The sequence below is a fragment of the Triturus cristatus genome, chromosome 2_2, assembly GCF_964204655.1.
Source record: "Triturus cristatus chromosome 2_2, aTriCri1.1, whole genome shotgun sequence".
Taxonomy (NCBI): domain Eukaryota; kingdom Metazoa; phylum Chordata; class Amphibia; order Caudata; family Salamandridae; genus Triturus; species Triturus cristatus.
The window spans coordinates 226,569,935-226,584,072 of NC_140582.1; the positions used below are offsets into that span (position 1 = coordinate 226,569,935).

The 14,138-nt window shown below is 43.2% G+C and overlaps 1 protein-coding gene across 1 annotated transcript in view; it reads right to left on the minus strand.

Annotated features, from left to right (window-relative positions):
• DNAJC25 (DnaJ heat shock protein family (Hsp40) member C25) overlaps positions 1–13,628 on the minus strand; it is a 54,293-nt gene extending 40,665 nt beyond the window's left edge. The window contains exon 1 of the mRNA XM_085641276.1: positions 13,237–13,628. Within this exon, the coding sequence (XP_085497402.1) occupies positions 13,237–13,515 (279 nt within the window). The 5' untranslated portion in view covers positions 13,516–13,628. The remainder of the gene's footprint in view (positions 1–13,236) is intronic.
• Between the last annotated feature and the right edge of the window lie 510 nt (positions 13,629–14,138).

Below are 14,138 nucleotides of genomic sequence, written 5' to 3' on the forward strand. Positions count from 1 at the left end.
CCAATTATAGGCCACCCTGCTATGGTTGGAATATAAAAGTGTGTGGTGATACTTTAAGGGGCGCGAAGACAGAAATAATCACTTTTGTTGGCCTGGCACTTCTATCTCCTGTTAGAGTGCGTCTCGCTTGAGGATTCTAAGAGCTCACAAAGCATCGCCAGTGAACACATATTTAGATAGTTTTCCTGTCTCTTGGCATCGAGAACAAAGTAATTTCACTTGTACTCCAGATGTCAAAGGAGACAGCTGCAGACATGTAATTAACCAACCGGCTCGCCACTGTGGGTAGACGACCCCTGAAGATTTCATATTAGGGTACTTTCTGTATTCCACCAGTTTGCAGCTTTGCTGCTATCCATGAACTGGACTATCTCAATGGGACTTCAAATTCATTGCATCCCCTCGACGTTCATTGCGTCTTAAGGAATGTGACGAGATGAGACCATGATTTACAGCCTTTTAAACGGCGCTCGGAGCAAGTCGGGTGAACGCGTTCTGATACACAATTTGCCTGTATTAAGGAAGATGCACGCAAACGCCAATCGAAATATTGCAGGAAAAACAGCCACAAGCACGAGCTTGTGAAAAGTGCTGGTCAGCTGCAAGAGGTAGTTTTCCAATTGCAGCGCATGCGCGCTGCTATAGGCTCGACCTAAAAAGGAGCATCCTCCGGTGTGGGAGCGGCATATGCGTGGCATCTTTGCGAGGTGAGCGGAGCTTCCTGAGAGGAAAGTGGAAATTCAGATGGTGGTTCATGTAAGCAGGTCCTTGGTCATGGAGGGCTTTGTAGGCATGAGTCAGGAGCTTGAATTGGCATCTTTTCTAGATTGGGAGCCAGTGGAGGTCTTTCAGGTGCTGGGTGATGTGGGTCCCCTTTGGAAGATTGAGGATCGGTCTGGCTGCTGCTTTCTGGATCATCTGGAGTCTTCTCGTGAGTTCGGTGGTGGTGCCTGCATACAGTGTGTCACCGTAGTCTAGCCAGCTGGGGATTATGGCAATGAACATAATCCTGAATAAAGCATTTAAGAGTTGCTCCAACTCGACTTCATTGATCATCTCCTCTACATAGGACTAGGGGTTGGCATTCTTCCTGAAGAGTCAACAGTAACTTGATGTAGAAATTGGCCAAGGGTTAGGCTGAAGCTGTATTTCTGTTCCACTGCCAGGCGTTTATGAAAGCATGTACACATACATTCTCTAACTTGCAGCTACCAGTGGCATACACAAACAGGGCAGTATAGTTTCCCACCTACTCCAAACTGCTATACTACAAGTGTGCAATACATGAACGCCAAATAACGTTAAGGGGTTGATGAAACACTGAATAAGTTCACAACATGGGCATATATGCTTACCTGTTTTGTTTACACATTTATAGCCCGAAGAGCACAAGGTGGAACTACCATTTGTTTCAAAAGAAATCTCCTCTTTGGCTCCCAAAGTAAAGGGTATAGTAGATCCTCAAGACATTCCATCTTTGAGGACGTATGAACTGGACAAGCGTTCCAACACTTTATTTAATATCAGTCGGATGAGTCTTTACTTTCTGTTAAGGCTCAACGAATACCGGATACTTCTGGGCCATTATAAAGTATTTTGCAGGAGCGGGTTTAGTGTGGACCATTCCAAAGACCCCAGCAGTGCTTCCGACTGCTGCGTCCATCTTCGTTAATGGCAGACTGATGTAAATCCCCTTGCTGTATTTGTGTACTTTAAATGTAGCTCTTTTGGGTCAGTCTGTTTCAGGGCAGATAAGCTTTTTGCAATCTGTAAAACTAACCAGCCAATCTGCACTACATCTTTTCACTGCTCCAAAAGAGAAGCTCTGGCTAACCCGATAAGCCCAGCGTTGTTGGCAGCTTGATTTGTGGGATGGACCATATTCTAGGTTTTATTAATAGATTAAAGAAGGCACCGGTCAAGCTTACACTTCTGCTTCCTTAGAGAGAAGCCTTTTCTTTCATCTGCACAAAGATACTACCAAGTAGTTTCCAAGTGTTTTACTGTCCCCAAGTGTTTTTCTGAGATATTCAAAGAGATACATTTTGCAATTAACTTTTGGTCTGTAGCCATAAGCCCATTACCTCAGAGAATCAATTACATGGATGGTAACAAATGCAGAGTTACCGAGGATCAATGTCTTTTCTTCCTCTGATTGACAATCTGCAGATTCAAAAGAATGGCCTCTGAATCAGAGATGCTCTTTGCTGTAGCTGGGTTTTATGAATGTTTTGGTTTCTCAGCGTGCAACGTCCAGGAGTTTTCTTCAATAGTGTGCACGTTTATCACTAGGCGCAGCTTGTCACCTACTTAACAAAGAGACTGACTCACATTACAAACCAGTTCTCTCCGTTTCCATAGTATAGTGGAGGACAGTATTTTTTAATGGCTATTTTGTCATTCACAGACGCATACATCTTTCCACAGAATTATTTTACACACAATTGAAGACCAGCCTGATAATGAACAAACATCACTGGACAAAAGAAGCCATGAAGGAAAGCATGAGGGAGATGATTGGGTACAAACCTTTTAAGAGCGAGCATTAGAAGTGCATCCAATGGCCATTGGCAGCCACGGGAGGGGGGAGAGAGAATAAAAGGACCCTTCCGGTGTTTAGACCATAGGGATTACTTTTTTCCTTTATGTTTTTTTATTCTGGCTGCTGAGGTAGAGCAGCCTGAGACAGTTTTCTTTTCCATGACGATCAGCGTTGAAGCCATTACCACAAAAGTGAAAGCAATACAAACTCAAACTGATCAGCTCTTTTATAATTTTACTGCAGAAGGGCTCGGAGGCATATCTCAGCACCTCTCGCGAGCACTGCTTGTGTTGAGGGAAAAAGACTGTCCGGCATGGCCATTCCCTCCCCCAACCCCAAAAAAGCATGCAACAGTCTTTCTGTCCCCACTTCCCAGGGAGTAGTAGATTGAACGTTTGCCGGGGGGTATTAGACAGAAAGGCCACTAGACATCAGGAAGATATACAAGAAGACTTAGGGATGGGGACTGCCCACCATTTACAGGGCCATGCCTCCACCACAGAAAGGGACAAATCAGTATTTTTTTCATATTTATCATTTTATTATAAATCTATGAAACAATTATTATAATAATATAATTGTATAATTCAGGAGGTAAGCAGTGAACTTTAAGACTTACCCTGATATCCTAATTGATGGACATATTGCTTTAGTCCATCTATTTTTTTTTTAATGTATTTTTTTTTAATTATGAAACGCCCTCATATCAGTTTGAATGAAAAATTTATTTAATGGGTACACATAAGTTAGAATGAATGTGTAAATAGTAAATGAACTCTTCACATGTAATTATGTCATTTTTAATTTGTAGTAATTCTGTTTTATTTCTTTACCAATAGATAACGGTTGTCATAAAATTGGAGTCCTGAAGAAGGTGGTTTTATTGAGCTTTCATCTACCGAAACGATGCGTCGACAACTCTATGGTTTTGGTTATTTTACCTGTACATATGGATAGCGACATGTTAGATATGTATGTGCTTTTTTAATGTGATGTTCATGACTTAATTTATGTACATTGATGTATAGACTGCGCCTGTATATACACCAAGAAATTACACTGATCCGTACCAGAATTTGTCATGCCGTGTTTTATTTAATAATTAGTACGGTTAATTTATACTGCTAAAACAATAAAATGATATATTATTACATATTAATGGGTTCAGAACTTGAGTTTTGTGTGGTAGAGGTGTGAATATGGGAACATCTGGTGTCTAGGGAGTGACTACTTAACACTGCCCAATTAGTCAAGGCAAGGGTTAATGCTACAGTGTTGTGGCCCTTTCCCACAAATGAAAGGACAAGGCAGAGATGTCATTTGTATAAAGTAAACTAGACGCTCCCTTATCTAGTTTACTTTATAACAGTACTGAAAGTAGAGCAGACACACCAAGGCGCTCTAATCAGGGGTTGGAATAGGAATCGGCTGAAGTCTCAGAGAATCTTTTTACTCAGGACAATATATTACTCAGAAAGGGGACAAATATCAGAATCAACCGGCCAGGGTCTATATTTTAAATTTAAGGAATGTACTCCGGATTTCAAATTTACTGGCAAAAGCCTCTTTAGATATGGATGTAAGAAATGACACTTCCTATTCCCTTTACAAGTGAACACAATTTAAATTCTTAGGGGAGATTGATATTTACACATCCTGTTACATTTTATTCAGATAATCTGGATCCATTATTTTATACCCTTAGATCTGAGATGGCAAATTGAAACGGACGTTCGTGTTCGCTGCTAGTCTGCATTGCCCTCTACAAAATAATTTCCGAAAAGGTCTTTACATCCTTCAGAACACAAACACACCATTTGATGTACCTGATCAGTTGGAATAGTACTGTCTGAGGCGGTAAGGATAAAGGAGATATATTCTACTAGACATCTGCCTTGTCTTACAAGAGCAGAAGTATTATAGCGATGGGAGGTTTCCAGAAGCAAAAAAATAATAAAATTGTAGTTCTGATCCCGGTATGCTCGAGTTGGGTCTGGGTTTCCAAAAATCAGAGTGGCAATACTAAAGATTATGAGCCCATCTTGGGTCAATTTCTTTCACTAGGAAAATAAACTATTTTGACTAAGGTTGAATGATAGTCTGAGGGAACTTAGTCAGAATATGACGTTTGCTTTTTAAAAAGATCTTATTTTAAATTAGGTGCAACCTGGCAAAACACCTGATGAGGGGGGCTGAGTATCTTTATCTGTAGACTTGTCAGCTAAGACAGTTGTTGGACTATAAAGCAGTGATTGACAGTAAAGTGAGCAACCACGGGGAGTTTCTTTTTTGCTAAATGCTTAAGTGATGTTTTTAATTTCCCTTTTTTTTTTTATTAACAAACTGTATTTTTTATATTGGGATTCAAAACACTTTAATAACTAAAAGGAAAACATCTGCAATGTTCAAAGAATACCATCCAATCAAACAGAGTGTACCTTAAACAAAAGCACAGCGCACCCAAATAAGGGTAACAAATTAAAACACAGAGCAACCTGCTCCACAAGCTATTCCAGCAACACATACACTTGGGCTTGAATCGCAACTATAAATGGCATAAACATCCACTACTGCCTCAGGTGTACAGCTGTAGTTGAAAAAGGTCAAACAACTGAGGATCTGACTCACCAAGTCAGAGCTCCTCGATTATAAAATATCCATAGAATCTGAAACTTGTCGTGAAAAGTTACAACAGCGAATTAATGCAAAAATCGCAGGACTATTGAGTATTTCCTCAACAGTGTACTTATCTCGGTGTATCCCTCTCCCACCTGCTCAAAGATAGTCATTCTTTTACCTTCTCTCACTCACAAACCAACTGAATGGGAGGGGTAACAAAGGTCTACCATACTCGTTTACAAGGGACACACAGTATAATCAGGATTATATAAACGGAATGTTTTATGAAAATTATTCAGAAACAAATTCTCATGTTGTACAATGTGATGTTTCTGAAGGTGACCAATGTTGTAAAGTCAATAAGTATTTCTGATATGCGTGCTAAAAAAGAAGATAAGGGAGCATATGAAGAGGGAGGCAAAGAAAATGAAAGCCTTAGCAAAGTGTTAATCTGCCCCATATGATCCGGATAGCCATGCAATTAGTGATTTCAATTTACTGTGTGATGTTGAATAACCATACACATCATATCTTAACATACATGGGGACAGAGAAGGGAAAATCAGGCAAGTTATAACTAGAGAAAAAAGAAAAGTGTCTTACACCACTTTTACTTAAAGTTGGAAATGCTGTATTAAAAAAACACAAGTACAATGTTCAACTATGATGGTCTCTCGGCGATAACTACGATGAAGCCAAAGGCTTAAAACGAAAGAACTGTAGGTACAAAAAAAAATTCTTGCTAGCCTGTTAGAAATGCACATACAAGAACCTTCATAGACCCGACCAGGCCAGCAAATTACAACCACAGTTTGGCAGTAAAAAAAAATACACACACATACACAAAGCAAGTGCATCACGATGTCTTGGCACATTTACACCTCATTTGATACTTTTTAAAACGTCTTCATAAAGGATTATTCTATTCACGAAACTGATTTTCTGGTTGGTTTCATATTGCAACAGCTTACGTGTAATGTTTATAACTCATAACAGTCAGACGAGCTGCATTTGCAGCTTGCTGCAATGTATGCAAGATGTGTGTGGTCAGGATACTATTTTAAGAGGCCATGAGATTGAAAAAGGTTAAAGTGAATATATAAGCTATTGTTTTTTATAAGGATCATGGAGAAGTTGCACATTGCTATGAACAAAAGTGACCAAAAGGCAATCCGGTGGATACAATCTCAAGTTTATTGACATCCATACATTCACGAGTGAGATTTTGCAGCAGATGTGTACTGAACTGCAGGATGAGAGAGGAGTATAGAACAATTTGAATAGTATAGAGGTCCAGGAAATAATCTTTATTGAAGTCTTACAGTTGAATGAAAATCAAAGGGAGGCTGTAAACAATCCATCCTTCACTGGTTTATCTCATTCCTCCATAACAGACCCCAAAGAGTCAAGTCCAATCAAGCCCACTGCGGTCACCATTGGGGTCCCACAATGATCCGCTCTAACCCATTCTCTTCAACTTATTCTTGGAACCTCTAGCAGACTCCTTAACATCTTTACCATTCATTATAACATGTATGCAGACGACACCCAATCTTATCTGAAAATATCCTCCCTAGAATCCCTCAACACTATTCTGCAAAATACTCAGAATTTGCATACTTGCACCCACCTCAAACTCAATGCCGCAAAAACTGAATTCCTCCACATTACCGATCTATGGATGAAGCATCCAACGGCCCTCAACTGCTCTCCTCACATCATAGACTGCTAGATCTTTGGGAATTACCCTAGACAAATACCTGAATATGCAGAATCACATCAGTTCTGCTACCAAAAGAGCGAAGTATCAGATGAGCATTTTAAGGAAACTAAAACCCTTCCTTCCCCAAGTCGACTTTAAATCGATGGTCCAAGCTCTCGTCTTGTCCAAACTGGACTACGAAAGGGCTACACTTACGGGGCTTACCTACATACAAGCTGGCCCCTCTAAGGGCCGACTTAACTCTGCTGCCAGACTCATCAACGGAACAAAAAGAAATAAGCACATCATCCCAGACCTAAATCCCTTGAACTGGCTCCCTTTTGAGGTAAGAATACAACAAGAAAGTGTGTGCATGACTCATAAAACCTTGCATTTCAATACCCCTAGATATTTGGCACAAAAATTAGAACTATTGGGCGGATACATAACATCGGGAAGTACCAGCTCCCTGATGCTAAAACCACAGACTTTCCATAAAAAGAAAATGTGCAAGAGAGCCTTTTCGTTTATCGTCAAGAAAATGTGGAATTCTTGGCCTTGAAAAATCAGTTTAATTCAGTCTACCACCTCCTTCAAAAATGTAAGTGAAAACACTTCTGATTAACAAAATTTTGCCCCAAGATCACTACTGTTGCAATGACAATTACTGTTGCTTTCATGATCTTATCGATGAATATGACTCATTTGTTGACCATGACCACTGTACTGCTGACGTCCTATGGAGATCAAACTTAACCTCTTAATCTTCCTTTTTGCACCTTTCTCAAACTTGTGAATGTTTCTTGTCTCCTACTTATCTCGTTCTTCACCTAATGTAAAGTGCTCCAATACCCTCACGGGTCATGCCCGTGCTATAGGAAACTTAATACATAAAATAAAAAGACTAGACGAGGTTTAATGGGACAAGAATGAGAGTGCTAGCCATGACCACAAGAACTAACTGGTGTGTAAATATACGAGATCCACCCTGTGCAGTAATTTAGTTTTCCATTGTCTTGCCACCCTTCTGCCAAGTATCCTCAAAAAACGATCACTGCAATCCTCGCTTCTTAGCTAACAGCGGTAAAATCTGTGAATTCAAACGTATCCTACCCTTCAAACCCAAGACTGGTTAAAGGTTTCACTTATGAGATGACTGGAATTCATTTTACAAGATTGTTTACAACCTACCGCATTTATGCGCCCCCCCCCTCTTATTCTTCTTTGCGCTATCCCTACCCTAGTGGGCCCTTTTTCTACTCCTCACACCACGCCATCCCATCATCTCCTTATCATGGCTTCCATTCTAATTAAGTCTGGAATTAACTGCTTCAAAGTCATTTATCCCCCGAATCTGTCCAAAGCAGAAGCAAAACGGTTCAAGCATAACACCATTGAACAATTTCCAGATGCCCTCTTTGTTGACCAATTCCATAATGGGCGTCTAGGGAAGATTAAAAATGACTTCATTTTCTTCACTCACGACATCCCTTCCTGGTCCTCCAGCTACTTCAATTCCTTAAACGTCTCCTCCTCCTCTTCTTTCCCGCATGGGAAGCGGTTAATAATTTCTCCCTCCGCTTACTTTAATGGCTCTCTCACCATTACACTTTATAACAATGGCACTGTCATGATCCAAGCTACAGACTCCTGTCTCTCTCTCTCTTTGACCACCATTTCCATTCCCTTCGTCCCACCCCTGCGACTTCGATCTCCCTCGATTCTTCTTCTTCTTGCTTGCCTACTTTCTCCCCCCCATGGCCCCCCTATATTCCTTCAGACCGCTCTCCCTGGAGTCACAGGTCTACCCTTTATCCCCCCTGCTCTTTCTCCCTCCCCTCCCATTCTTCCCCCCTCCCAATTTGATCTCCCCCACACCTTCCCTGCTTTACCTCCAGCTTCCTCTCCCCACCCTGCATCCCCCAATATTCCAATGCCATCTCCCGCCCCCTAACCCCCCTATTCCTACCCATCTCCCCTACTTAACCCACCTTTCTTACAACCTGATCTACTGATCAACTCGCATTACCCTCCCCCCTTCTCCTCATCCCTTTCCGATCTTCCCCTGCCCTCGTACCTTCAATTCTGTTCTTAAACCTCCCATCTCTTTACAACCTCCCCTCCACCCTCCTATGCCTCACATCCCTGTCTCCCCTCTTGGTAATTCCATCCTCTTCCCTCTCTCTGACCTCACAGTCCTTCTTCCTCGTATGCTTCACAACCCTGTCTCCCCTCTTGGTAATTCCGTCCTCTTCCCTCCCTTTGACTTTACAGTTCCTCACTCCTCCCACAACTACCATTTAGCCCAACCCCCCCCCCACTCTGCCTGGCGCCTGTCCCCCTACATTCACCTTTCATAGCCTACGGTACCTGGCCTGCACCTTCTCTCTTCTCTCCATTCCTCTGGTCTTCCATTGACCCCCCCCCCCTCCCCCTCCCTCCCTGTACAGCCCATTCTCCTCATCTCCCCATACCGCTGGCCATCCATTGACCCTCCTCCTTCCCCTCCCTGTACAGCCCCTTCTCCTCTCATCTTACTGTATCCCTGGCCTCCCCTTGACCCCCTCCTCCCCCCCTCCACCTCTCAATTTTCTCCTCCAATTTATGATCTCTATTCTTCACCTCTGCTCAACACTCGTAAAAATATCACTAACCCCATCCACTCCTTTCTACCACCATCTTTCCCCACCTTCGACCCTTGCACCTCAACACTCTCCCCGGTCCCCCTCCTCCCCCTGTCCTCCTTTGCCTACTTCACTCCCTTCCTTAACCATCGAGCCACCCAACACTCCGTGCTCAGCCCACCTTTCCCTGGAAAATAAACTTGATTCTCTCATCCATCTCCCAGCTTGAAGTGTTCATTTCACTTTTAGGTGCTAGGATATCCCCCTTCCCTAATAACCTCCCGAGGAGTTCCTTGCTCCCGCGCCCCAATAAAGCCAACCACAGTCTGTCCTCCACAGACATCGCCAACTTCCTGGCTAGCTACAAGACTACCAACGTCAATCCCCCATCCACTCTGCTCTCCTAACAGTTCTACTCAATTCACCATTCAGACCTTCTCTTCCGTCAGAACTTATCAGCCTCCCCCTCAAGGGGCACCCTCATTCAAGAATCGAATCCCTATCTCCCTTAACAGCCCGAACACTCATCAACAAAACAGTTGTGTCAGAGCTACATTGTATGCTGCAGATCTGCAACCAAACACAAACTGGAAATCTCTGACACTATCACCCACCACAATCCTGACATGCTCTTCCTCACTGAGACCTGGTTTAATGACTCCTCTCACACTTTGTTTGATCTTCTGATACCTACCGACTACACTATCCTCAGAAACGACAGAACAGACAAGATCGGGGAGGTGTTGCTACTATCTTCAGAAACTCCCTTCAAATTAAAGCCTTTCCTACCATCTTCTTCCACACATTCGAATGCCTATCCCTAGAACTTCAAGTTCATCACAGCTCACCCTTCATGTTCCATGCCATCTACCACCCACCCAGTAACTGCTCTTTCTTCATGGAGGAACTCACCAACTTCATTAGTGACCAATTTTCTCAAAGTGACAGGCAGATCCTCCTAGGTGACTTCAATCTCCACTGAGGATCCGTGGAAGACTCGGCTGCCAACAAGATTGCCACCTTTCTCTCAGCTAACGATCTTGTCCAACACTGCTCGGAAACTACACACGCTAAGGGCTCAATTCTGGACCTTGTTATTTCTAAATCAGACATGCTTACCATTGCTCCCCCTATCCATGTAGACTGGTCAGACCATTTCCTCATTCCCTTCGGTTTTCAACTTTCGCATGTTATAACTCTCGGCCAACCTAAAAGGGCTTCTACCTGGTTCCGCAACACTAAAAACATTGATCTGGAGGCTCTGTGTGATTCTGCTATGCGTTCACTTACTAGTCCAGACACTAGTGCGGATGTCAACGATCTCATCCCCCATTGCCTCTCAATCCTAGCAGTCGAAATCGACATTGTCGCTCCACTCCAAAGCAAAAGGAAAAGACCCACCCCCTCAGCACCTTGGTTCAATAAAGCTCTCTGACGAAAGGAAAAACCTTAGAATCTTGGAGAAACAGTGGAGACAATCTCCATCCACCTCCAATTTCTCTCTTTTACGTTCGGCAAGATCCAAATACCACAAGCACATCTTCTATGAAAAAGCATCACATTTCAGATCCCTCCTCGACTCTGCTAAAGACAGACCCAAAAAACCTTTCGACCTCATCAAAAACCCAAACTGCTCTCCCCAAACCATCAATCCTGAGGATGCTTCAAAGAAAGCAACTGAATTTGCTATATTATTTGATAAGGTCAAATCACTGGTGGATCAAGTCACCCACCACACTCCCATTGAGGAGCAAAAAGCCTTAGTCACTTGGCAGAACTTTGCCGCCATCTCAGAAGAGGACCTCCTCAAAACCAAACCCTCCAACCATTCTTCTGACCCCATACCTAGTGTCATCGCTATTGATTTCTATACCAATACTCTCTTATTGGACCAGGCTAGTTAATCTCTTCCTCAGTCAAGGATCCCTCCCAGCAGTCCTCAAAACAGAACAGGTTAGCCCTCTTCTAAAAAAAAACCTCTGCAGATGCAAACGACCTCAACAACTTCCGCCCCATCACCAATCTCCCTTTTCTTTCCAAAATCACAGAAAAATGTGTTGCAAAACAACTTTCCCAACACATTATGGACAATAATCTCCTTGACGTGTTCCAATCTGGCTTTATTCAAAATTGCAGCACTGAAACAGCCCTGATGCAAGGGATCGATGATGTGCTGCATATACTCGATTCGGGGGAATCGTGCCTTCTGATTCTTCTTGACCTCTCTGCAGCCTTTGACACTGTTAATCACAACATCCTCCTTAACACACTTCAACAGAGAATGTGCGTGGAAGGCACAGTGCTTAAATGGTTTGCCTCATTCCTCTTGGACAGATCCCAAATGATCAAGATTGCGAACAGTCTCTCGTCTCCACTGGTGGTTGGTCAAGGCATCCCTCAAGGTTCTATCCTTGCACCCACTCTGTTTAATCTCTATCTGGAACCATTAGGGAACCTCCTAAGCAAATCTGGAATCCTTTACCATCTCTATGCGGATGACACCCAAATCTACCTCAAGGTGTCTTCCTCACAAGATCACTCACTACTCAACTCTACTCTCAACTCTATTCACAACTGGATGTTAGTCCACCAACTTATTCTCAATCCCTCCAAAACTGAATTCCTTCTCCTATCCACCTCTCTCTCCCCGCCTCCTGTTCAATCCTGGATGGATCAGCTGAATTTACTCAACAGTAAACCCATCATTGTTGACTGCTCTAAATCCCTAGGTGTCATACTTGACAAAAGACTCAACCTAATTTCACACATCAACTCCATTGCCAAGAACGCACGTTATCAACTGCACCTTCTGTGGGGGATTCGTTGGTTCTTCCCAGAGAAAGACCTAAAAACCTTGGTCCAAGCGCTAGTTCTCTCTAGACTGGATTATTGTAACTCTCTTCTGACTGGCCTAACCAAATCTCACCTCTCCCCCCTCAAATCCATCCTCCATTCAGCAGCTCGCTTCATTTCAGGGTCCAAACGTAGTGACCATATCACTCCTATCCTGTCTTCTTTCCGATGGCTTCCCATCGAGGCAAGAGCTATTTACAAAACGGCCTGCATCACCCACAAAGCCTTGCACACTTCCTACCCTCGCTATCTGGCGAACAAACTGAAATTTTCTGGAGGCTTGAGACATTCTCGGAATGCGTAAAAGTTTCTGCTTAAGCCCCCCTCCTTCAAAGGGGAAAAAAAAAAAAAAAAAAAAAAAAAAAAAAAAAAATCGATGGCTCAATCATTCTCTGGTAATGCAGTGAGAATCTGGAACTCGCTTCCTCCAATGCTCCGTGCCACCACCTCCATCCGGATCTTCAAAACTGACCTCAAATCTCTTCTATTCCAAAGACACTTTAAGAACTAATTCCTTCATTCTCAGACCCCGCCAGGAAGTTTGTTAGTCATTGTAAATTGCTGTGTTTGATATTGTGTTCTTGCCTTCTATGTTTTTCCCTACCTCCTCTTGCCTGCTGTGTTTGATACTGTGTCCTGCTATTTTTGGAACGTTCTATTTTGTAACATTTCTCTCATGTAACATAACTGGTTCTGTTGTACAGCTCTCTGACACCTTCGGGTAAAGTCCGCGCTTTATAAAAATGCATTAAATAAATAAATAAAATAAATACCGATCCAAATGACCGATATCTCATTCACGAGCTGTCCCCTTCCAATTAAATTCCTAAATCTTTGCCTGCAGTATGCTGCAACATAATGATATACAGGTCCTCCGGACTGAACACATAGCTGACCTTCAATGTCTCGTAAGCGGTTGCTACCAGCAGAAACTTCTCGTGCGCGGTCTGGTCGGTATCTCCGGGCTGGCGGCGGTAGCGATCTGGGTGGTAAAGCCTTGCCAGGTGGCGGTAAGCACGAGCGATCTCCTGCTTACTGGCCGTGCGCCCCACATCGAGCACCTCATAGCAGTCGCGCTCCCCACAGTACAGACCCTCGAGCAGACCGCGCGCCGGTCCCACCGCCGCCAAGAGCAGCACCAGGACAGAGAGCGGCCCGCCGGCTCCCGCCACCATGTCCAGCCAGCATGCCCAGTGAGTTGCTGGAAATGGAATGCAGGAGACGGGACGGGAGCCCGGCGCGTCAGCGTTCAAAGAAGGTGAGAGACGTAGAAAAAGATAGATAGACATAGAAGTGGGACTAAGGGCCACCGTTTGAAGTGCAGTCCCTGAATTGTAAGGTGGCCATGTTGAAACCTCTGCTGTTCAACAGGGGGGCTATGAGGCTTTCATTGCTGGCTTCGATTATTCGATATAACATTAATAATTTGGTACGCTCTGTACTACTTCAAACATCTTTGGTATGTAAAAAGACACTGATATAGTATAATGTTATAACACATTTAGACAATATCCGCAATACGTCTATTGACAATAATTTTGCTAGTCAGTACATAAATGTATGCATAAAAAGCACCTAACAAAATAGAAGGATAGATCTATAATTTTTAGATGTCTAAAATATATATAACACGTGAAGGGGCCGAGATAGAACTTCCCGATTCAAGTCCTAGGACTCTTAGCGAGACCAAACTATTGCTCCGAGTGTTTTGTTTCTAATTTAGATCCTTCTAGCTAGGCACCACACAGCCTTCTGGTCCACGTCGCCAAGTGTAGGTGCACCATTTCATGAAAGCGAA